This window comes from Solanum tuberosum, unplaced genomic scaffold (assembly GCF_000226075.1).
Source record: "Solanum tuberosum cultivar DM 1-3 516 R44 unplaced genomic scaffold, SolTub_3.0 scf00226, whole genome shotgun sequence".
Taxonomy (NCBI): domain Eukaryota; kingdom Viridiplantae; phylum Streptophyta; class Magnoliopsida; order Solanales; family Solanaceae; genus Solanum; species Solanum tuberosum.
This window is the reverse complement of record NW_006239155.1, coordinates 848,663-874,145: the sequence shown is the minus strand read 5'-3', so window position 1 is coordinate 874,145 and position 25,483 is coordinate 848,663. Positions and strand designations below refer to the sequence as shown.

Sequence of the window (25,483 nt, the reverse complement as noted above, 5' to 3'; positions counted from 1 at the left end):
CCCCCCCCCCCCCCCCCCGCCCCGATAAAAAGTCAAAAAATCTTTTTTTTAAAAAAATTAAATTTAATTAAGCTAATTTAGGGAGTAGAGAATACAAGATAGATGAATTCTTTTGCATCTCGATTTAGTTTTTGAAATTTTCTTAGAAATAACAATCACCTTCCAACTAACATTTTTTTATACAAAATATTGTTAAAAATAATAATCTATATTGTCAGAGAATATATATGTTCTGGGATGTAAATCTTTTCCATGGGAAATATTTTCTTAAAAAATATTATCTAGTCTAAATAAATAAGTAGGTAATCTACATATTTTCTTGTGTTCCATCAAGCAATTTATTTTCAAGAAAATATTTTTCTAATTTTTTTTTATTAGAACATGAAAAGATTAAAAGATATGTTTCACAATATCGAACACATCTTAAGTATAAATTAAAAAAACGTAAAGTTAAATTATTACTAATTAAAAATATATTGACGTGTATCACTATTCTTAGAACGAATTAAAAAGGAAGAGTGTTGCCTAAATTTGAAAGAAAAAAAAATGCCCTTAAATTTGACGTGAATTATTACATTAATCTCTCAACTATTGACAATCTTAAAAACACCCATTTTTATGTCACATCTTATCCACCCAAACATGTATCATATATGTGGTATTTTCTATTGATATGACATACACATAAATATATATAATAAAATAAATATTTAATAGTTAAATCCTATGAATTTAATAATTTAAGAAGACCTTTTAAATAGTAATAGTTTTTTCTATTTTATTTTACTATATTAGTACACACATGGGTGGATTACACGTGGCATAAGAGGGGTGTTGTAATATTATTTAATCAAGTTGAAGAGTGTTATAAGACTATCAATAATCAGGAGATTAAAGTAAAAATTCACATCAAATTTAAGATTGTTTTCATATTTATCAAAAAAAAAATACGAGACAAAAGGGACATTACGTGTTCAAGATGATTTGCAAGTACCAATTTGTAATCATCTTGAATTTCGTCCTTGAGAATTTTGTTTCCTCTCTTCCAATGAAAATGTATCATTGCTTCTCTTCTTCTAGCAGAATCAATTGACATTGTGATGTCTAATTATTTGAAAAGATTTCAAGTTTCATGTATTGTTGGTGTATAAATTTTTGTATCAGCAGATTAAGTAAATTTACAATTATAAATAAATTTTCATAATAAAACCAATATGATAGTCTGAAAAATATAGTATTAATCGATCATAGTTGCTTAAATTACACTAATAAGTATTATATAATGATAAGTAAAACTTAAATCCATTAGGGAAAATAATATTGCGTAAACGTAACTCAGAACAAACATGATATTCATACCATTCACTCTGTCAAACATTTCGAGGTTACTGGACATTGACGTGCATTAATAAAAAATAATAATTAATAAATAAAAATGTAGACCAAACGACAAATTTTGTTTAATTTCTGAGACTTGAGAAGACAAGATGTACGCAGTCTTATCCCTGCCTTTATTAGGTAGAGAAAACTGTTTCCTATTGACTCGACAACCCTCTTTTTATTCATCTGGACTTGAGAGTTGAGACTGACAATGAGCTCACACGATTAAACAATTGTAATACATTTATTGATTACAAAGGCTGGTAAGACATCCACCTTGTGAGCATGGCCAGACATTCACGAGGCTTATACTCTGGTGCAGTATGCCCTGCTCCCTGTTAAATAATAAAATTAACAAACCAATTTTAACAATTTGACAATTTTTTCTAACCAAGTGAAAAAATAGATTGATAGAAGGTTTTCTTGCCTTCACTGTGGCAAATGTCATCTGATTTGAATAACTTCTCGTGTAACTGAAATCGAACAAACGAAAAAAGAAAAAAAAAGAGTTTAACATCTATAAACTGACAGAGTTTATGACTAATATACGTACGATAATTTTAAAATGTACGTCTTTCATCAAGAACTAACCCGGCAACTTGATTGTCAACAGTCCAAGCTCGCCAATCATCGACAATTGAGTAGTTAAGGGATCTTATCCATGATTGAGTTGATAGGAAGGTAACATTCATGTCATGATCTCCACTGCTCAATTAAAAAAAAAAAAAAACATAGAGAAGTTGGTATATTTCTGTTTGTAGTTATTCAAATATTGTAAACACAATTAATATTTCAACTCAACCTGTATATAAGAGATCTGTAGCCTTTTCTACTGAGGTTTTCATGATATGGTATGCTATTAAAGATCATATTTTCGTATTGCAAATTTCTTGCACATCTCTCCCATTTTCCAATAGTCCCCTGTTACCGAATGAATATGTTAGTTTGAGTTTAACGTTCTATGCATTGACAATAAGAAAATAACTTAAATTCATTTAGTTTTGTGTCATACCTTTCGGATGTTGAGGGCGTCTCTAACTTGATCATCATCAGCCCAATGATAAGAAAGTTTGTACCAATCAGTCTAAAGCAATTGCGAGTTTATAAACAGATACAAGAAATCAATAGCTTAAAGAATGAAATTTCTATGTAAATAACATTTGAAGATGGAACGATGAATACTCACGCGACATTTAAGTTGATGACACTTTTCATCAAGAGATCTTCTTTGGCCAAGCAGTAAGTGTGGCCTTGGTGAAGCAAACACACATTTGGGCTCCAAAATATAGGGAACATTAATTCCTTTAAGAAGCTGCATTCATATAAGGTCAGTATTTTAATGCCCAAATAAAACAAGTAGATAATATTTAATTTTACTTCAAATAGAATCCAACCTCTTTAAAAGTTTGAACATCTTGGAAACACAGTGTATTACTTGGATTTATATTAAGGTATTCTCCTTTACAATGGGTCTTCAAGGACTGTTTCAGAAAAGTAATTAAGCCAATAAATGTAATCACAGTGTACAAAATATAACACTAAAGAAAAGCCAATTACCTCATAGAGTTCATCAGAAATAAGTGCCATTCCATGAGTAAATGGAATCTTATAATTCGCTTCGCCTTCAAAAGTCGATGGATTACCGAGTAAATATCCCTGAAATTATTTGAAGATATATAATATAGGTCATCCATTTTGCGTATCTTTAACCATTTGTGTTGTAACAACTTCATTATGAGTTGTGTTGGTAAGAAAAACGACAACCTTAAGATTAATAAATGGTTCGACTTCCATTTCATTCTCTGCATTATCACAAGGCCAACAAAATGTGAGAGCATAGTACTAAACCAACAAAGCATGATCCAAAAAAAGTAACTACAATTGCTGGAGGGCATATATAATCTTACTAATTGCTATGATTTGAGTAAGGAAGGGAACAGTCCTGCCTGAATATGAATCTCCACCAACATAAAACGGATTCTTTAAGAATTCTGGATGATCAACGAACCACTGCAAAAAATAATCATATTATAGCAGGGAACATAGTTAATAAAGTTCATTCCTTTTTTGAAGTTCAAACAGCTAGGTAATAATTACCTTGCGAAGGAACTGATATGCATGATCAGTCGCTTGTAAATCGGATGATTGTAGAGCTGCTGGAGTTGTCGCGTAGGAAAATCCAGTGCCCACCGGTAAAATCTATGAAAATAATACTTGCCACCTAAAATTTCCATGATATTTTTAACATTTTTGAATTGTGCACAAACCTTATGTACATTACAAAGTACAATTTCAGTATCAAATACTCTCACCTTTTGTCCATGAGTAAGGATTCAGTATCATTGTAGGCAAACTCCCATTGTATTCCACTGCCTCAAATGTTATTGGTCCTTCATATTCATAGTTCCAAATGTTTAGAAAGTATAACTTAATAGCTTGTTAAAAGCCAGAAACTTTTAGGATTCAAATCAACTAATTATACTTTTATTTGTGATATTTTAATCCAAGTTGTCAATGATCTGAACCAAAATATTTTTCTTATTTAGCTTGATGAAGCGTGATCAACAACATACCTAGTTTAATTCCACAAGTGGGGTCTGAACATAGTAGAATGTATGCAGACCTTACCCCTATGATCTCGTGAAGGTAGAGAGATAGTTTCTGATGGACCTTTGGCTCAAGAGTAGTAAATTATGAAAAAGAAAACATGCATTGAAGCAAACATGACAACTAATAAGAAAAGCAGCATAGAGAGCATTTTAAAGAATAGTAACATTAATAAAGTAATGTGAAACAAAAATCAAAGAACAAGAAACTATGAGAATAAAGTTAGTAATATGACAAACATGGTGCTCCACACTAACACCAAGCTTATCCCGCAAAAAGTGAGACAACGTTGTACTATATACTAACCTTCTACCTAATCCGCGACTTCTATACCCTCCTCTCTCAGGTCATATCCTCAGTAAGTTGAAGATGAGACATGTCATCCCTAATCAACTATCCTTAGTACTTCTTCGGCCTACTTCTACCTCTCATCATGTCCATATTTCCAACCCCTCACAACTCCTCATTAGAGCATCTGTACATCTCCTCTTCACATGTCTAGATCATCTCAGCCTTGCTTCCTTTATCTTGTCTACCATGTTAAGAATTTCCACATCGGAAAAGGGATGAAAATTCGGTCTCCTTATATGGACTTGGACAACCTCGTGAGCTAGCTTTTGAGATTGAGTTAGACCCAAGATCCATCTTTATACACCATGCAAAAAGAGTCCATCAAACTACTATTGTATAGTAATTATCTTTAAGTTTTGGTGATACGTTCTTATCAAACAACTTGAAGCATGATCAAGAGGTGTAAATCAAAGGTTAATTACATTTTTTTACACTATGAATGAAACTTAACATGTTCAATTGAAATTTTTACTAGGTTGCCTATACATACCAATCTCATAGATAAGGCCAGATAGAGCAGAGCAACCAGGTCCTCCAGTGATCCAAAGCATAAGAGGGTCGGAGTCTGGATCAGACTCCGACTCTATAAAATAATAGAATAATTGCACATCTTCTGAATCACCGACTCCTACATACCTGGAAACACCAGTCAATTATATGAGTTTTAAGTGAATCACTTGAAAAACATAACTCTAATAATTCCTCACCCAGTTTCAAGTTGAAAAGGAAGGGGTCCTTTAAATCCTGGAAGAAACTTCACAGGAGAACCAGCTATTGCAGGCCTTGAACAAAGCTCTGCAACAACAAGAACCAAAAATAAATAACATAGCTCTGTTTTTGTCATATTTCTTCTACAACAGAGTTTTCTTGAAGCTTAGTTTGTCATATATTATATAATATATGACAATAAATAGATAAGTATTACTTCCTCTATCATAATTTGTTAATTCTATGATTTGATTTTGTATGATAATATAAAATAAATTATAAGTATTTGATGATAATAAATCATCTTAAATGTGTGTCTGGCAGGAAAGAAAATGAGCTAAACAAATTCAAGATCAAAGTCCAATTATTGCTCCATTTTTTCTACGGAAAAGGGCCCTGTACTATCCAAAATAATTTAAATGTGTCATTCGTTATACTTTGGGTCAAATATGTATCCTTACCATTATATTTTGGGCCAAATATACCCCTCATCCGTTAAAACTTTGAATCCCAATCTTAAAATAGAAAAGTGAAAGGGTTGTGATTAGCTTGAAGGACCCATATCTTTTTGTCCTAGACAACATCTAAAATAACCCATAATCCAACCCAACTAAGACTTCTCATATCAACAGACAACAAAGGAGTAATGTCATATTCATCTAAGTTGATGATTCTCAACATCTGAGCACACACGACACTTACAAATCTCAACAATTAATTGAAATTTTGATGAGTCAAGTGTCTATGGTGAAGAACTGGAGAATTTTTTTTAAAAGAATTTCAAGCTCATTGTCAAATTTAAAGAACCTAAAAATAAATTCAGCTGAATCATACTAAGCAAGAGAAAATCTCAGCTTAAAAAAGAATATTCCAAATGATTTTCAATAATCCATTGATTTACAGCAACTTCCTATCACAAACTTTAAAAGTAATTCGGCCACAAATTTGAAGGTCAAAGACCCAACAATTTCGTTTCCAACTTCTCCCCTCAATGTGCATTATATGTTTAGTGCGTCAATCCAAATCAATCAAATTTCAAGAACCACATCAATTGAACTTTCACAAATTTTAGAATCAAACCCAGACAATTCGTTGAAAGAATTGTGCTTTTGTTTGCTTATTCAATAAGAAAGTTCAATTCTAAGACCAACACACAGTAAACTATTTTTAAAAAATTTGCAACATTTTTTCCAATATTTTATATTTTTGATAGGCAAAATAAATGAAAACATTAATTATATAAACCAATTTTCATGTAATGCAGGAAGCTAAATATTTTTTAAAAACAACTCGTTGTGCTTTTGTTTATTTATAAATGGGTTTGGGCAAGAAAGTAGGTGGGTGTTGGCTGAGACAAGAAAATATGGGCCCTTCAAATCAATTTCAACCCTCCACCGGTCTATTCTAAGATTGAGATTCAAATATTTAATGGATGAGGGGTATATTTGACCCAAAATATAATGGTAAGGGTATATTTGGCTCAAAAGTATAACGAAGGGCATATTTAAACTATTTCGGATAGCACAGGGGTAAATATGACCCTTTTCCCTTTTTTCTATTATAGCCTACCCTATCGACTAAGAATTAAAAGACTTGGTGAAATAATTCGTAATGTTGGTCAAATGCATATTTTCAAGGCTATTAACTCACAGATGTAAAATAGGAAAAGTAATGTCATTTATGCTAATTTTATGAAATGACAATTAATAAGTACTATCATTTATTCTATAAGTGAAAAGTTTGATTTTTGGATCATTTGTAGCCATTCACATATAGTTCAGCCACTTTAATTTAATGTAGTAAAGTAATATTAATATTATAAGTTCATTGTTATAGTTAGTAAAGTTAAATTACTTTACTTTGAATTTTCTTTTTTAACTTATTAGTATATATTCAGAACATATTCAATGAAATAATTTTTTAAAAAAATCTTCTTTGCCAGTATTTTTTACACGTGATACTTTGGGGAAGTCATAAAGGGTACGCTGCTATTGTGTTTTGGTAGGAAAGGAAAACGTTAAATTGTTTTATACTTAATAAAAATATAAACATGTACTAATTGACATGTATTGCTTCTCTTTTTCTAGTAATAAAATTAATTGACATTGTGATATCTAATAATTTTGAAAGATTTTAAGTTTTATTTGTCGGCAATGAATAGATTTTTGGAAAGATTATCTAAATATATAATTTATTTTATTATATTTTTTAAAATTTTCTACCATTTTAAAAAACTATAAAAAAATTTATTCTCTTTTATTCTCGGATACATCACTTTACACGATATATCGGGACGTACGCGATGTATCAAAACATTGAGTGATGCATCCGAAATCGAGACGTGATGTATCGAAACGTTGAAGGATGTATCCGAAACTAGGATGCGATGTATCGGGACGTTTTGGGATGTATTCCGGTTCAACCAAATTTAAGATATTTTTGTAATTTGGAAAAGAGTAGAGATATGATGTAATTACCTCTTGACACTATGAGATTTGAGTAAATTTCTTGTGGAAAAACTAAATAATTATATAAATATTCCTATCATATTTACTAATTCTTGTTATACTTTTAAGTAATTTTATATTGAATTAATTTTGCTACTAAATACACTCCGAAGTATATATATACATAGGAAGAAAGGCGAGCAAGAGAATCAGTGTATCCCATATACATTCTGGAATATCAAATATATTCCACATACATTCTGAAATACAAATACATAGTGAGAGAGGAGAAAAGCAAGAGAGTGAATCAGTGTATCGCACATTCACTTGGATACAGTGTATCTAGAAAGAAAAAATACACCTAATTTTGACCCCATATATCCGTCTATCAAAAGATACATATATTTGGTGACCAAAATCTGACATAAATGATAATTTTGAAAACTCATAAGAAGACGGGTAATTAAACCCTAAATTAGTAGGAATTCTATTGTTTACCCTTTTCTTATATCATCATATTAAGTAGACCTACTATAATAAATAAATTTTCATTACAAGTCTAATATGTAAACATTATTATCCCTATCTTCACTTTTATGGGATAGAGAAACTATTTCCGATCTACTCTTGACCACCCTCTTTTTATTTATCCGAACTCGAGACCAACAATGTGAACCAGCCTACACATTAAACTGTTGTGATACATTTGTTGATCACAGGGGCTGGTAAGACATCCACCTTGTGAGCATGGCCAGACATTCACGAGGCTTATACTCTGGTGCAGTATGCCCTGCTCCCTGTTAAATAATAAAATTAACAAACCAATTTTAACACAATTTTTTTAAACTAAGAAAAGAAAGTTGAAAAAAATAGATTGAGAGAATAGTTTCCTTGCCTTCACTGTGGCAAATGTCATCTGATTTGAGTAACTTCTTGTGTAACTGAAATCGTTCAATCGAAAAAACAAAAAGAGTTTAACATCTATACACTGACAGATTTTCTGACTAATGTAGGCACGCGAATTTCAAGGTGTTGGCCACAATGTACGTCTTTCATCAAAAACTAACCCGGCAACTTCATTGTCAACAGTCCAAGCTCGCCAATCATCGACAACAGAGTAGTTAAGAGATTTTATCCATGCTTGAGTTGATTGGAAAGTAACAAGCTTGTCATGATCTCCACTGCTCAATTCAATAAAACATCAGAGAAGTTGTTAGTTTCACATAGTTATTCCAATTTTGTTGTAAACACAATTAATATTTCAACTCAACCTGTATATAAGAGATCTGTAACCTTTGCTACTGAGGTTCTCATGATATGGTATGCTATTAGTGACCATCATTAGGTATTGCAAATTACTTGCACATCTCTCCCACTTTCCGATAGTCCCCTGTTACCGAATGAATATGTTAGTCTGAATTTAAGTTCTCCGCATTGACATTAAGTAAATAACTAGTGAATCTATAAAATGCTATCATACCTTCCGGATGTTGAGGGCGTTTCTAACTTGATCATCATCAGCCCAATGATAAGAATGTTTGTACCAATTATTCTAAAGCAATTGCACATTGTAAATTCTTGTAATCAATTTAGCAGATACAAAAATCAATAGCCTAAAGAATGCAATATTATATAGATAATAATTGAAGATGGAAAGACAAATACTCACGCGACATTTTAGTCCAGGAAGATTGTTAAGTTCATGTAACTTCTCATCAAGAGATCTTCTTTCGCCAAACAATTGGTGTGGCCTTGGCGAAAAAAGCTTACATTTGGGCTCCAAAATATGGGGATTATTAATTCCTTTAAGAAGCTGCATATAAGGTCAGTATTTTAATGAACACCTGTTTGATGCCAAATATCAAAAAAATAAAACAGATGATATTTTGATTTTATTTCAAATAGATCAATCCAATTCCAACCTCGTTAAAAGTTTGAACATCTTGCAAACACAGTACATTGCTTGGATTTATATTGAAATACTCTCCATTACAATTCGATTTCAACGACTGTTTCAGAAAAGTAAGCCAATAATGTAAGTAAAGTTAATCAGAGTGTACAAATATAACACCTAAAGAAAATCCAACCTCATAGAGTTCATCAGAAATAAGTCCCATTCCATAAGCAAATGGAATTCTATAATTGTCTTCACCTTCAAAAGTCGTTGGATTTCCAAGTAAATATCCCTGAAATTATTTGAAGTTGTGTTATAATAGGCATCCATTTTGTGTATCTTTCTACAGTTTACTGTACGAAAAATGACAAACCTTAAGATTAATAAATGGTTTGACTTCCATTATTTCATTTTCTGCATTATCACAGGGCCAACAAAATGTGAGAGCATAGTACTAAACCATCAAAGTGTAATCCAAAACAAGTAACTGTAATTGTTAGAGGGCAAATATATAGTCTTACTAATTGCTATGATTTGAGTAATGACGGGAACAACCATGCCTGAACATGAATCTCCACCAACATAAAATGGATTCTCTAAGAATTCTTGGTGATCGACAAACCACTGCAAAATTATATTAGCAGGGTACTAGTTATTTCCTTTTGAAGCTCAAACACGTAATTAAAACTAAGTAATAATTACCTTGTGAAGGAATTGATATGCATGCTCGCTCGCTTGTAAATCAGATGATTGTAGAGCTGCTGGAATTGTCGCATAGGAAAATCCAGTTCCCACCGGTAAGTCTAAGAAAATAATACTTGACACCTAAAAATACCATGATACTTTTTAACATTTTTGAATTGTGCACATTACATAGTACAATCAGAGGCGGACCAGGATTAGGAGTTGGAGGTTCTAAATTTTAGAACAGATAGTGTGGAAAGCATTTTCACTGTCCATTTCTTACCACTAAACTGACAATCAAAAGTTATTAGGTTTGTCCGAACCCCCACCTAGCTCACCCTGAGTACAGTTTCAAAATCAAATACTCTCACCTTTGTCCATGAGTAGGGATTTAGGATCATTGTAGGGAAACTCCCATTGTATTCAACTGCCTCAAATGTTATTGGTCCTTCATATTCATAGTTCAAAAAGTTAAGAAAATGACTTATTAGTTACACAGTTTTTACAAGCTAGGTTAATACTTAATAAACGTTTATTTCGTAATTATCTTATAAGTGACCTGAGCGCATTAAAAATTGAACTCATATGACGTACCTATCTCATAGATAAGGCCAGATAAAGCAGAGCAACCAGGGCCTCCCGTGATCCAAAGCATAAGAGGGTCGGAGTCTGGCTCAGACTCCGACTCTATAAAATAATAGAATAATTGCACATTTTCTGAATCACCAACTCCAACATACCTGGAAACATCAGTCGATTAATTTCCGAAAAATTATAACAATTCAAAGTCCTTACAAATTTTCGAAAAAAAAAAGTGAAAAATATCGGTGTCCAGTTTCTCACCCAGTTTCGAGTTCAAAAGGAAGTTGTCCCTGAAAACCAGGAAGAAACTTTACTGTTGAACCAGCTGTTGCGTGCTCTGCTACAACACGAAGTAAAAATAAGCAGTAGCATAGCTCTGTTTTTGCCATATTTTTCATTTAACAGAGTTTTCTAAAAGTTAATCCTCATGCTGTAGAGAATAGCCGAAGAAAAATATAATCGGGCAACCTTCTGTTAGCCCAAGATCGTTGACGAAGATCGAAAGATTCAACTAAAAAAGATGAAGCTAGAGAAGAAAAGGAAGAATTTGGATAAAAGAACTTTGTTACGAAGGAAGACTCTTTAATTGTCTTTGTTATGCTTGTAGAAATTATTCTAGATACATCTAAAGAAATATCTAGATAACAAGAATCTAGATATTTATATACTTTATTATAAATATCTAATTATTTATAACATCTAGATTTTTCTTAAGTATAAATATCAAAGATATACACTCTACAAAATTCTAGAAAATTCTACTAAGTATTTAAGATATTTTTTGTACCTCCTATAAATTAATTTTAATTTTTCACACATATCATATCATATATCATATATAATTAAAAGTGATGTAAACTAGTCAAGGACTCCAAAAAGTTTTACAATGGTAGAAGCACAATCAACAATAGTTGTTAGGCCCTCTATTGATTAGTTGACACTTGGATAATGGGTTCACTTCTTCAACTCTTTACCATCTCTCTCCTACTCACCTCTCTTTTCTTTCATTTTCTTATTTTTTCACTCCTAATAAATATCCAATTCTCAATAATTAATTAATTAATACATTTAATTAAAAAATATAGTTTTCAGTTAAAATAACTTAAACACTTATAAAATTGTTAATATTAAAAATAAACTTATTTTTCAATATATTTGACATAATCAAATTAACTCAAAATACAAACTATTTTACTTTAGCATGTAAATTGATTAGATAAAATTATTTTTGTTTTGATTTCTGATCTTATTTAAAATTGTACATACTTTTTCTTACACCATACCATATTTAAAAATAAAAATGACAACGGGGCAGAACAGAACAAGGAGTGACGGAATCATAAACGTTTTAAGAAAATTTATACAGGTGAGGCGGGTCACAGAGCGAAATTTAAGTCTTTTGAATTAAAGCTTGCAATGCTTAATTTATTCTTCAAGAATCAATAGGTTTCATATAATTTTAAATGAACTACTCATTATATTATTATTATTATTATTATAATAATATCATTCCGTCATAATATACTAAAATTCATTTTTTGTATCTTTACGTACATTCGCTTATAAGATATATTTCCCAGCATTTTTCTATTAAGTATTTTAAAAAATTATAACTAAAATTAAGAAAAATAACTGATAATCTCTGTTAAGAAAATGACTATAAATATATGAACTAAAACAAAATTAAAAAAACTTATGGAAAACTAAATTTGAATTAATTTTTTTTAGATGCCAGTAATTGGGAAAACACTAAATTTTTTTGAGTTAAGTTGATATTATTAAAAATAGGCAAAATGGTCTGGTGGATACCTATACTTGTACCCGTTTGTATTGTGAACCCTTTTACCTAACCCTTTGTCATCTGAACCCTTACACTTAATATAACACAATATATCAAACCCCTCTGACCATTGACCATGCTTATGTGGCATTAATATGGTTGAGTTGACAAGAGAGTGAGACCACATGCCTATTAAGGCAAGTGAACATCATATATAAATTTTAAAAAATATTTAAATTAAAAGAGTAAAATAATAAACATAAAAAAGAAAATTGAAACCCTTCTTCTTCACCAAATGACCCACTTTTTTCAGCCATCTCCATTTTTTTCCAACCCTCTTTTTTTCTTTCTTTCATCTTCTTTAGTTGGTTTGGTACATCAGAGGCGGCGAGGAGTATGCTAGTACACCGGAGGCAGCGAAGAATTTTCTTGCCTTCTGGTACGCCAGAAAGGATGGAGAGCATAGGGGGTCCCTGGTGGTTCGCAGGAGTCGTCGCTGGTACGGAAAAATGAAGACGGTGGAGAGGGGAACGAGGCTGGTGAGGGGCAATGAGTTGGTGCGGCGGCTTATGGTTTTTGGATTTGTGGAGGTTGGAGAAGGATGAGATAAGAAAAATGGTGAAAGTGTGCGACGAAGACGGAGACAGATGAGGGAGAGAGTATTTGTGGTCTCGCCGGCAAGACGAGTGGTGGTAGCGGCGAATTTCTCCGGCGATTGGGCCTTTTCACAGTGAAAATGGCTGATGTAGGGAGACCCAAATTTTTAATTTAGAAGAATAATTAATTTGTTTTTGTAAAGTTTGAATCAAAACTTTATGATTTTGGTCCAAAAAGAAATTATTATAAAAAATAAAAAATGATGTGGCAAAATTTATCTTACATGGAATGTGATATCAACGCGATTGAGAGTCACGATGTGTTGAAAGGGTTCAACATGTTGAGTTTAAATGAGTTCGGGGGTTCAGATGACAAAGGAATAAGTAGAAGGGTTCACAATACAAACGGGTACATGTATAAGGGTCCACCAGACCATTTAGCCTTAAAAATATTGAAGGATATGAGTACTTTTAATACTCCGTCCTAAAAACGTTTTTAGTTATTGTCATAAAAAAGAGATATTTATTAATATTTTTATTCAATCTATCAACATCTTAAGAAAATGGAGTAAAAAAATATTTATTAGGAGTAAAAAAAATGAAAGAAAAGAGGGGTGAGTAGGAGGGAGATGGTAAAGAGGTAAAGAAGTGGACCCATTATTCCAGTGTTAACTAATCAATGGAGGATCAGACAACTATTGTTGGTTGTGCCTCTATCATTGTAAAAAATTTCGGGTTCCTTGACTAGCTTACATCACTTTTAATTATATATGAAATGATATGATATGTGTGAAAAATTAATATTGATTTTTGGAGGTACAAAAAATATCTTAAATATTTAGTAGAACTTTCTAGAATTTTGCTGAGTATATATTTTTGGCACAAATACTAATTTTGAGAACTCATGAAAATGCACATAATTAGACCCTACATTGGTAAGATTTGTGTTGTTTACCTTTTTTATATTGACTATCATATTAAGTAGTACTAAAATAAATAAATTTTCATTACAAGATTGATATGATAATCTAAAAAATATAGTATTAATCTATCATAATTGATTAAATTGCATTGATAATATATACACTGACGATAAATTAAACTTAAATTCATTTGGCAAAATAGTATTGCGTACACATAACACAGGATGTATCAATTTGAATTCAATACAATTGACTCTATCAAACATTTGGAGGTGATTGGGGAGGACAAGATCTACGCAACCTTATCTTTACTTTTATGCAGCAGAGAAAATTGTTTTCTATTGACTCTTAACAACCCTCTTTATTTGTTCGGACTTGAGATTGATAACGTAAAATTGTAATACATTTGTTGATTACAAAGGCTGGTAAGACATCCACTTTGTGAGCATGGCCAGACATTCACGAGGCTTATACTCTGGTGCAGTATGCCCTGCTCCCTGTTAAATAATAAAATTAACAAACCAATTTTAACACAATTTTTTTTAAAATAAGAAAAGAAAGTTGAAAAAAATAGATTGGGAGAATAGTTTCCTTGCCTTCACTGTGGCAAATGTCATCTGATTTGAGTAACTTCTTGTGTAACTGAAATCGTACGATAAAAAAAAAAAAAAGAGTTTAACATCTATACACTTGACAAATTTTCTAACTAATGTAGGCACGCGAATTTCAATGTACATCTTTCATCAAAAACTAACCCGGCAACTTGATTGTCAACAGTCCAAGCTCGCCAATCATCGACAATTGAGTAGTTAAGAGATTTTATCCATGCTTGAGTTGATCGGAAAGTAACAACAATGTCATGATCTCCACTGCTCAATTCAATTGAACATTAGAGAACTTGTTAGTTTCACAGAGATAAACTTTAATTATTTGTATTTGTAGTTAATTATTCTAATGTTGTATATAAACACAATTAGTAATATTTATCGTGAACCTGTATATAAGAGATCTGTAACCTTTACTACTGAGGTTTTTATGATATGGTATGCTACTCATGACCATCCTATTGTATTGCAAATTACTTGCACATCTCTCCCATTTTCCGATACTCCCCTGTTACCGAATGAATATGTTGTTAGTCTGGGTTTAAGTTCTATGCATTGACAATAAGAAAATAACTTAAACTCATTTAGTTTTGGAGAAAATGATCAAAATGGTTCTTGATGTATTGAGGTTACTTTATTTTGATCCTTAATATATTTTAGGTGATTGAAATAGTCTTTCATGTATAACAAAATGTGTTCAATTTAGTCTTTTACCCTAAACTTAACAATTTATCCCCAAAAACTATTAAATATAACTGTGGGGCCACATAACTTACAAAATCCACCATTTTTACTATCTTTATTAGCTCAAAGAAAGAGTTTCACGAATTCTAACACCATTTTCTCTAATATCTAACCACATAATTATTGTAAAAAGGTTGAATGAAATGGATCATCAAGAATTTCATTTGTCGGTAGAACGTAACCAAGATAGAAAATTAAGTTAATTGTATAATCTAGGAATTGAATGGTATAATATTTGCATTTACGTTGTTCTTGGTACTTTCTATATACATAATTGCTTTTGTTAATCTATTGATATCTCTTTCCTTTGGTTATAATCCTCTTTTGTTTATTGTTTATTTTAAAAAAAATTGTCTGGAGTGATTAATCTCCAGAAAGGTCAACATGTGGGATGGTGGAGATTTTTTGGTGGGTAAGCTAGAACAAGTTTTACTTTGTGTATTGGGGTTCTTGAATTTCATGTTATTGGGGCTATTGCTGTGAATTTTTGGTATTGTCCTTGTTTGGTTGTTGATAAGTGGGTTCTACTAGATTTTATTTTTTGGTATTTCTGACTGAAGTAGCTATGTAACTTGTGTATTCATTCCTGATGTGGCTCTGCGATTGATGAACGGGACAAGATTCAGTGTATGAGTTTGGGTTCTTCTTTGTGTGAAGTTATGCTATGTTGTGCTGGTTCTGTCTTGTGATTGTAAATGCTAATATGGCTGGTATTGCATTTGTTCTTGATAAAATAGTATTAGATTTTGAAGTAATAAATTAAGAAGAGAAAAATAGTGGATTTGTAAATTATGTGGGGTCCACCGTTATATTTAACATTTTTTGGGACAAATTTGTTAAGTTTTGGGTAAAGGATCAAATTGAATATATTTTGTCATACATGAAAGACTATTTCAATCGCCTAGAATATATTAAGGACCAAAATAAAGCAACTCATATACATGAAGGACCATTTTGATCATTTCCTCTTTAGTTTTGTGTAATACCTTCCGGATGTTGAGGGCGTCTCTAACTTGACCATCATCAGTCCATTGATAAGAAAATTTGTACAAATCATTCTAAAGCAATTGCAAGTGGTAAATTCTTGTAAGCGATATAACAGATCATACAAAAATCAATTGTCTAAAAATAATAATTGTGGATGGAACGATAAATACTCACGCGACATTTAAGTTGATGAAACTTTTCATCAAGAGATCTTCTTTGGCCAAACAGTAAGTGTGGCCTTGGTGAAGTAAACCCACAATTGGGCTCCAAAATATTGACAACATCAATTCCTTGAAGAAGCTGCATTTAAGGTCAGTATTTTAATACCAAGTCAGGTGATATTTAATGTTTTATTTAAAATAGATCAATCACCAACCTCAATAAAAGTTTGAACATCTTGCAAACACAGTTTATTGCTTGGATTTATATTGAGGTACTCTCCTTTACAATTGGACTTAAAGGACTGTTTGAGAAAAATAAGCCAATTACTTTTAAGTAAAGTTAATGAAAACACATAACTAAAGAAAAGCCAACCTCATAGAGTTCTTCAGAAATAAGTCCCATTCCATAAGCAAATGGAATTCTATAATTGTCTTCACCTTCAAAAGTCCATGGATTTCCGAGTAAATATCCCTGAAATCATATAATAGCGTCATCCATTTTGTGTATCTTTAACCATTTGTGTTATGAGTTGGTAAGAAAATGGACAAACCTTAAGATTAATAAATGGTTCAACTTCCATTTCATTCTCTACATTATCACAAGGCCAACAAACTATGAGAGCATAGTACTAAAACATGAAAGCATAATTTGCAATTGTTGGAGTCTTACTAATTGCTATGATTTGAGTAATGATGGGAACAACAATGCCTGAATATGAATCTCCACCAACATAAAATGGATTCTTTAAGAATTCTGGATGATCGACAAACCACTGCAAAAATCATATTAGCAGGGTACGTAGTTACGTTATTTTCTTCTGAAGTTCTAATAATTACCTTGCGAAGGAACTGATATGCATGATCACTCGCTTGTAAATCAGATGATTGTCGAGCTGCTGGAGTTGTCGCGTAGGAAAATCCAGTTCCCACCGGTAAGTCTAAGAAAATAATACTTGACACCTAAAATTTCCATGATACTTTTTAACATTTTTGAATTTTGTGCTACATTACAAAGTACAATTTCATAATCAAATACTTTCACCTTTGTCCATGAGTAGGGATTTAGTATCATTTTAGGAAAACTCCCATTGTATTCTACTGCTTCAAATGTTATTGGTCCTTCATATTCATAGTTCAAAAGGTTAACAAAGTGTAACAATTTTTACTTGCTAGGTTAATACTTAATAAACGTTTATTTGTAATTACCTTATAAGTGACTTGAGCGCATTAATATGACATACCTATCTCATAGAGAAGGCCAGATAAAGCAGAGCAACCAGGGCCTCCAGTGATCCAAAGCATAAGAGGGTCGGAGTCTGGATCAGTCTCCGACTCTGTAAAATAATAGAATAATTGCACATCTTCTGAATCACCAACTCCAACATACCTAAAAACACCAGTCTATTACATTTTCGGAAAATTGTAACAATTCAATGTCCAAACAGTTTATAATATTTATCTGTGGCCAATTTCTCACCCAGTTTCGAGTTGAAAAGGAAGTGGTCCTTGAAAACCTGGAAGAAACTTCACTTGTGAACCAGCTGCTGCATGCTCTGCTACAACAAGAAGTAAAAACAAATAATAGCATAGTTGTATTTTTGCCATATTTTTCATCCAACATACTATACTATAATTTTTTTCTTAAAGTTATATTAAGTCATCATATCATATCATATCTATATAAATAAAATTGATAAAGTAGTTGGGGAACACAGTCCCTATACTATATATCATTTGATTGTACTATATGTATATATGGTGTAGCAAGGTACACGTGATGATTTGTCCAAAAAATGGGCTCCCTAAAGCCTCCCTATTTGCCATAGTTTTGCCCATCTCTATTCAACCCTTAGTTCGAAAAGTTAATTCATATGGCGAAAATTGTTCTAGACTATATAAAGATACCAAATTACACCTCCATCGTCGATGTGTGACTCATCAATATTCCTCAGTATCGACCTAATTCAGCCTCGAAAGCTAATTTCAAAGATCATATAAAGAGACCAATTACACCTTTTATGTTGATTTCATAAAGTGTGAAAATTGATACCTTAATTAACAATCAACACATTCCTATTAAACAAACACCAGTACTTCCATTTTCATACCTATCTTCGGAAAAAAAAATACATTGCACAATTACTATTTCGAGATCTAAATTTTTCATAAATTCAGATATTGAAACTCTAAGTTTTTCCAAATAAAATAATCAACAACTTAAAATATTCAAAAGATAAATTTGGATCAATGAAACACTTGATTCACTCTCGAAATTCCAACTATACTACATAAATTGCGATCAAAAGACATGAACATTACTAGTCTTTGAAACAGCATGACTTCTACTCCTAGGATACTTCAAATCATTTTTCATTAACATAATCGAAACATCTTCTTCTTGACCTCCTAAAACAAATGGCTTGTCTTCATCAATTCTTCCCATACCAACACTAACACTCCTCGGTACTGATCTCCTTGACGGCATTTGTTGTTGCAATTGCTGTCGAATTTGTTGCTGTATCAATAAATTCAGCTCAAAATTCTCTCCCATACTCCTCGCGGACGCTGCTCTAACAAGTTCTCTAAAATCTTCGCTGTTATCAGACCTCGTAGATGATGTTACACTGTAACTCTTAGGCAAACTCCGAGGATTTACAACTGCGTAATTCGTCATTGTACCTACGTAACAATCTCGCGCTTTTATTAATGCCTTCCATGGTAATGCGAGAATTCGAATAAATCTGTTTTGACCATGACTCCCTTTGTTCTTCATTTTTGCTCTGTTTTGCTCTGTTTTTGCTCTGTTTTGAGATATTATGATGAGTTATATTTGTGGTGCTTATATTTTAAAAAGTTCTTGTAGGAAAAGTATTTAAATATGACAAATTAAGTCTTGGTTTAGACTTTGGACTTATTCAATAGCCCACCGGATAAGAATTATATAATAATGTACGGTACACGTTAGTAATTATAAAGGTGTATTAATGAAATATATTTATTTATATTACATTATATTATAATAATTATAACTAATAAAGGATAAGAATTGACGCGTCCAGAATAAAATTTGGCTACACATTGTTGACAGGACTATAGCATTGAATTGTTCTTGTTTCTTGTCCGATATTCATATTGGGGTAAAATGTTTCTTAATAAAGGTGACTTCGTACACATGAAAACTTAAATCCAAGACTTCTAGTTTAGGATAAAGAAATACTTATCACTCCATCATAACTCTTGTTGGCTCAATTGTTCTTGTTTTTTAATTCATATTCAATGTCCGATATTCATATGAGAGTGTGATTAAATCTGGATATACGTCGGAAAGTTTCATATTAGGGATAAAACGCTCCTAACACAGGCGACTTCGTACATATGAACACTTAAATTCGAGATCTTTAGTTAAGAATGGAGGAGTACTTACCATTCCACCATATCCAATGTCCAATATTCATATTAGAGCAATGGAGTCTGATTAAATTTAGATATACGTAGAAAAGTTTCATATTGGAGGTAAAACGTTCTCTAACAAAGAAGACTTCGTACACATGAAAATTCAAACTCAAAATTTCTAGTTAAAAATGAAGAAGCACTTACTACTCTGTCTATCGTAACGTTTGTTGGTTGAATTGTTCTCGTTATGTCCAATTAAGTCTACCTAATGATTCAGCGTTCTCATCAATTTTAGCTCAATTTTCAGATGTTCCTATTGAGTAGCTTGAAATTATGGAATACAGTTCACATGATTGAATTGGTTGGTGTCTTAAATTGTTGAATTAGGTAAGGAAAATGGTATCTTACGTCAAAATTAGATATTTTGTGAAATGAAATAAAAATAAATATAGTAAAGTTTGAAGGGAAAAAAAACTGACTATATTTGCAACTTGTATCTTTTTATCCTTTCTTTTATTTAACGGTTTATTATTGTTTGACTATTTTACATATGCTGAAGTATTATGTTATTTCTGCAATCAAAATATAAACAGAAACGAAAATAATGGAACGAAAAATATCATTTAAAGTCCACAAAAAAAATTAATTTTCTTAAAAAATTTAATTCAGTCATACTTTTTAAAAAAAATAAAAAATCACTCATATTAGCTCAAAGTTTGGATTAATTCCTTCCAAAATAAAAAGAAACAATATTCATCAATAATGACAATAAAAATTGCATTACTTCAATGAACTCAACAAACAAAATAAATCACACAACACTTATTGTTTTTTGCTTGAAAAACTTATGCAAAGAAAAGAAGAAGAAAAATAATAATTCTTTCTACTTTTAGTAAAAATAAGATTTCGTTTTCAATATCTCAAATGAGGTGAAGCCTCAGAAAAATAGGAAGGGAGGTAACTTTCGGTAAAAAGAGATGACTTTTTGTTCGAAAATTAAATTTCAAGAATTTAATTAATTAATTTCTTTTGCGCGAATTAATTTTAGAAAAGGAAATTAATTAATGAAAATTGAAAAAATAATATTTTTTTTATTAAACACAAATACTGTGGTCCGTAGTTGTGAATTTCCACCTTAGCGCCGAACGGTTCCAAACTTAAAAACGATGGGCGCCCACCAACTACGCTATAAGTTTTAAATTAATGGGACCAACCTACCAACGTTAAGGGTTAGGTAAATTATACTTCCACCGTTTTAAATTAATCGTTTAATTTGATACGAATTTTTTTTAAAAAAAAATTAAATTTTATAACTGAAGTTAAAGATATGTAGAATGTATCAAAATAATATTTAAGCTTATGATCTTAGAAATATTATGTGAAAAGTTAATGTGCTAAATATTGCCAAAAAAAATAAACATTTTATTTTAAATGAAATTAAAATGAGAGTAAGACGGAAAAAAAAAAAAAAATAAAGAGAGTATCTAAGAGCCACTGTACTTTAAAGGTGGGGATAAGTTTTACATAATGTGATTAGAATAGAAACATAAGATAATTCGACAATTTAATAAATAAATAAATCTATAAATAGCTATTGAAGTAAAGATTTCCTTTATGAAATGACAAATTCGATTCCTTTATGAAATATCAAATATCATAGATATCTATTTATTTGATGTAAACATTTGATCCGATATGAATAAATTTTTGTTATTATTTAACCAAATACTTCATTCGGTCATTTGTGATTTTAATTTCAACACTTTGACTAAAAACCTCTGAATAAAATTGCCAGCAGGAGCAACAAAGTTTTTCCCATGTTTTTAATACAAACTATATAACATGCCTAAAAATTGACCTCGAAAATTTTATTAATATTAATGGTAGTAATAAACAATAATTTCAAACAGGACTTTAATGTTTGAGTAATTTATTGTTGATTTACAGTCCAAGTGTGCGGCCGTATGGCGTTTCAGATGATTCGATTAGTCAAAATTAAATAATTATCACCCGCCTAATTACTCCATTAAGTCACAAAAATTCATAAAATAAAGTTTCCAATATTCAATGGAAAAATCAATTGTTCCTCTAACATTTAGTATATTCTAAACTCCACAATAATATAAATTTAAAGATGATTGGGTTTCATGAATGGTATTTTAAGACAACGTGAAGAATAGATAAAGTAGAAAAATAAATTAAAAAACATACCATCCCGGAAGGAGCTAGCCTTTAATTTACGGATTTGATTAAAGCCAGTAACTTTAGTTCAAATATTGTAATTGTAATTTTAATTAAAATTTTATTTTATATGTATTGGTAATCTATTCAAAATCTAATTAGCAAAAGAAAAAAAATCAAAAATTAAAAATTAAAAATCTTGATTCCGGTTCTAAATATAATAATACACGAATGAAAATGAAGATGGAGATAAAAATAGTAAAATTTCACGTGATAAATTAGTTAAGACTATTATAATAGGATTAGTTATAATTAGTAATGTGTAATGTTCCAAAATGGAAGCCGCCATGTAGAAGATTTGAAAATTCATCTATATGAGATTGATAGGAAGCTTTGACTAGTAAAGTGACATTTTTTGTACTAATAATTTTGGAATAAACAAGAAAAATATTAAATTTAAAAGTATAGACAAGTGACGATATTTTGTTGTTAACTTCTAGAGAGAAAATGAAAAACTAGTTTCCCTTGAATATATTTATTACTTAGCAATTTTGATTTTTGAGTAGCAACAAAGATGAGGTGTGTTGGAAGATGAAGTTGACACAATCAGTGTGGACTGTCGTCTGTCATTCATAAACTCTTTTTTTTTTTTTACTTTGACTAGAAAATCATTTTTTACCATTTAAAAAAAGCCTTGTTTTCTTTAGAAAAAATATGTTCTCCAAAAATTGTGACCAACTACATTGAAGGATGTGATCTAGTGGTCAATAAAATTGTTTGAACACTCTGAGGTCTCATGTCTAAGTTCTAGTAGAGATAAAACACTAGACGATTTCTTCTCATCTATTTCTAACCTTGGTTGATACTATTATACTATTCTTGGCAAGAGGTGATAGATATTCGGCAGAAAAAATTGAAAAACATTTTCCCAAGAGTGGACCTTTACTTTGTGACTTGTGTTGATGTCCTCCTCCACATAGCTGGGTATGGGCCTAAAAGTATATTTGAGCTACTGGACTCAAGTTGGGTTGATGAATCTACTACTAACCTCATTTTACTTGGACCAAGGCCCAATAGATGAACAAACATTTGAAAAACTACTTTTTTATTTTTTATTTTTAAAACAACATTTTTGTTAGAACAAAATCCACCTTCGTTCTTAATTTTTAATCAGATATAATTATGTTTTTTGAGTTTTTATATAAACATATTTTGCTTTTTTATTCTGAATGGACTAATCACTCTATGGTAAACTAGACCTAGTAAATAATGCATTCTTAATAATAATTATTATTATTACTTGGTGGCTTTAGATGTAATTTTGGCTTGAAGGCTTTTCAAACAACGGCCCGTTTGATCATACGATATGAAATCATGATATAATATTATGAGATGAAGTTGAAGTTTTGTTTGGTCATGCGATATGAAATTTCTGTGTTGTATAATTTCTCATAAACATACGAATCTCATAAGTTGTAAAACTATTAAAATATCCTTAATTGTTTATTCAATCTTATCAAATAAACCAAAGTTTATAAAATCGCATAATAAATTATTACAAAGCTATTTATTTTCCACTTAATTAACTGTTTCATCAAACTTGAATTCAATAAAAAAAAAATTGAACATAAATTGTAGTGTACTATGCTTTAATATAATCATTCCATGTAGTACGGACAATCATCTCACGTTGAACTTGCATTTCTCGATCATATGACCGAGAAGTCGAACCAACATTGTTACTTTGAGCCATTTGTTGGTCAATATCATTCGCAACTATATTTTCATGCTCATAAATCATAAATATTTCATCACTCCTTTGGTATTCTCACAAATAATTATGTAGCACTGTACAAGTTATGACAATTTTTACTTGTGTGTCAATATCATATGGTTCATACCTTGTTTCACTTGTGTGCAGTAAACATTCTTAGTGAGTTATTTTCGTGCTAAAATCAAAGTAGTGATTATCAAACATACATAATCAATTTTGTCCTTTTTTCATATTAAATTGCTTTAAACATTTTCATATGTAACCGAAAGATAAGTTTTTTTTTATTATGAAAAACCAAAAAAATATTACTCCCTCCGTTCTTATTTATATTCATCAAATCAATTCCTACTTTATCATTTATATTAACCAAATTTAAAGCAATAATAAATTTTATGTTGGTGAGAATAATATGTTTTAAAAAGTAATGATGTGATTATAAATTTTATTTACATATGAAATAAATGGTTAGTAGATATAAATGTGGGGTTGTTTTAATAAAATATAAACTTGTGAGTCAATTTTTGTATTTAAAAATCCCAAATCATGATATGAAATTCCATGTTATGATTTTTGGAGGATATGGCATTCCATCTCATGATATGAAATCATGAGATGAAATCAGCATGAAATTGCATGTCCAAACGATAATTCTATCTCATGATTTCATATCGTGATATGATATCGCACGGTCAAACGCCTACTAAGTCTAATACGTAAATGATCCATATTAATTGTCAACGTCGAAATCCTTTTTATAGTATTTTTCTGCTGGCAGAAAAAATCATTCCATAGTGCTAAAAGACTTAAAAAATATATCCAATTAATTAATTCAATGGACAAGATATCTCAATTTCTCTTAATTCTAAAACTAAGCAACATGTAGTTTTCTCCTTGTTGAATTTTTTTGGCACTGGAAGCGCTTATTATTACCTCAAATGCTACATATTCTGCTAGCTCGAAACTCATAAAATTTAAATTTCGAATCTCATCAAGTTTAGTCAGGAGCTGTTGTTGCCTCGTAAATCGTGCATTTTACCCTTTGGTTGAAAATTGAACTGCTAAGAGTTGGCATCATTGACAGGGTCATGTGGATTTAGTAAGTGCCCAAAGACACTATGACAATTGACACATGTAGAAGTAAACTTTTTTCTTTTTATTTATTTACGTAAATTGGGAATTAAAAAACACAATTACAAAACGATAGTAATAATAATTCAATCTGTTAATTAATATGAGACGATACACTTCACTTGGATTTTGAGCATAATGTCAAATCTAAGTGAGGTGCACCCTCCCATAATTTGATTGCGTAAACAATTCAATCTTATTCCTCAATTAATACGGGACGCTATAACTCAACTTTATTCCTCTTTTATCTCTCTCTTTTTATATTCTGAACACAAAAGTCAATAAATTTGTGCATTGCCGTAACGAAAACTTCAGTGAGCATATCGTTTTTGTTTATTTCATTAAATGTATTATATGTTTTTAATTCTTCTCTTTCCCTTACTAGACGTATTCAAGTCAAATTTGGACTACTAAAAATAGGATATAGAGAATAAAATTACGTAGCTCTTGACATACCATAATTACGTTATGTTGACAACTTAATGTTCACTACTTGACTATATTATTCTAATGAATATAGACATATTCTATTTAAGGGTATTTTAATCTATATATTTA

The 25,483-nt window shown here is 30.8% G+C and overlaps 4 protein-coding genes and 1 non-coding gene across 6 annotated transcripts in view; all 5 read right to left on the bottom strand.

Annotated features, from left to right (window-relative positions):
- Positions 1-4,912, bottom strand: part of LOC102593169 (serine carboxypeptidase-like 11) — a 15,059-nt gene extending 10,147 nt beyond the window's left edge. The window contains exon 1 of the mRNA XM_015313132.1: positions 4,829-4,912. The gene's annotated coding sequence lies outside the window, so the exon portion shown is untranslated. The remainder of the gene's footprint in view (positions 1-4,828) is intronic.
- LOC107062459 (serine carboxypeptidase-like 17) overlaps positions 1-5,310 on the bottom strand; it is a 22,625-nt gene extending 17,315 nt beyond the window's left edge. Inside the window, exon 1 of the mRNA XM_015313129.1 lies at positions 5,046-5,310. Within this exon, the coding sequence (XP_015168615.1) occupies positions 5,046-5,182 (137 nt within the window). The 5' untranslated portion in view covers positions 5,183-5,310. The remainder of the gene's footprint in view (positions 1-5,045) is intronic.
- Positions 5,311-7,981: 2,671 nt separating this feature from the next.
- On the bottom strand, positions 7,982-18,081 carry LOC102592829 (serine carboxypeptidase-like 12). 2 transcript variants are annotated; one of them, XM_015313130.1, is made up of 14 exons: positions 17,927-18,081; positions 17,691-17,836; positions 17,492-17,568; positions 17,287-17,409; positions 17,120-17,222; positions 17,001-17,038; positions 16,823-16,921; positions 16,665-16,751; positions 16,463-16,588; positions 16,288-16,359; positions 8,765-8,883; positions 8,561-8,674; positions 8,389-8,434; positions 7,982-8,290 (listed from the first exon to the last, which is right to left on the bottom strand). In XM_015313130.1, exons 1-14 carry the CDS (start codon positions 18,061-18,063, stop codon positions 8,207-8,209), a joined length of 1,371 nt encoding a protein of 456 aa, XP_015168616.1. In that variant the 5' UTR covers positions 18,064-18,081; the 3' UTR covers positions 7,982-8,206. The 2 variants fall into 2 exon arrangements, with proteins under 2 accessions (XP_015168616.1, XP_015168617.1); XM_015313131.1 differs by lacking the exons at positions 7,982-8,290; positions 8,389-8,434; positions 8,561-8,674; positions 8,765-8,883 and adding exons at positions 14,124-14,449; positions 14,549-14,594; positions 14,708-14,821; positions 14,947-15,065.
- Positions 18,082-18,748: 667 nt separating this feature from the next.
- LOC107062451 (uncharacterized) lies at positions 18,749-19,123 on the bottom strand. The gene has a single exon (XM_015313105.1). The coding sequence runs from the start codon at positions 19,121-19,123 to the stop codon at positions 18,749-18,751; it is 375 nt and encodes a 124-aa protein (XP_015168591.1).
- Positions 19,124-25,029: 5,906 nt separating this feature from the next.
- MIR8017 (microRNA MIR8017) lies at positions 25,030-25,092 on the bottom strand. Its single transcript, NR_127178.1, has one exon. It is a non-coding gene; the product is annotated as a microRNA MIR8017 (primary transcript).
- Between the last annotated feature and the right edge of the window lie 391 nt (positions 25,093-25,483).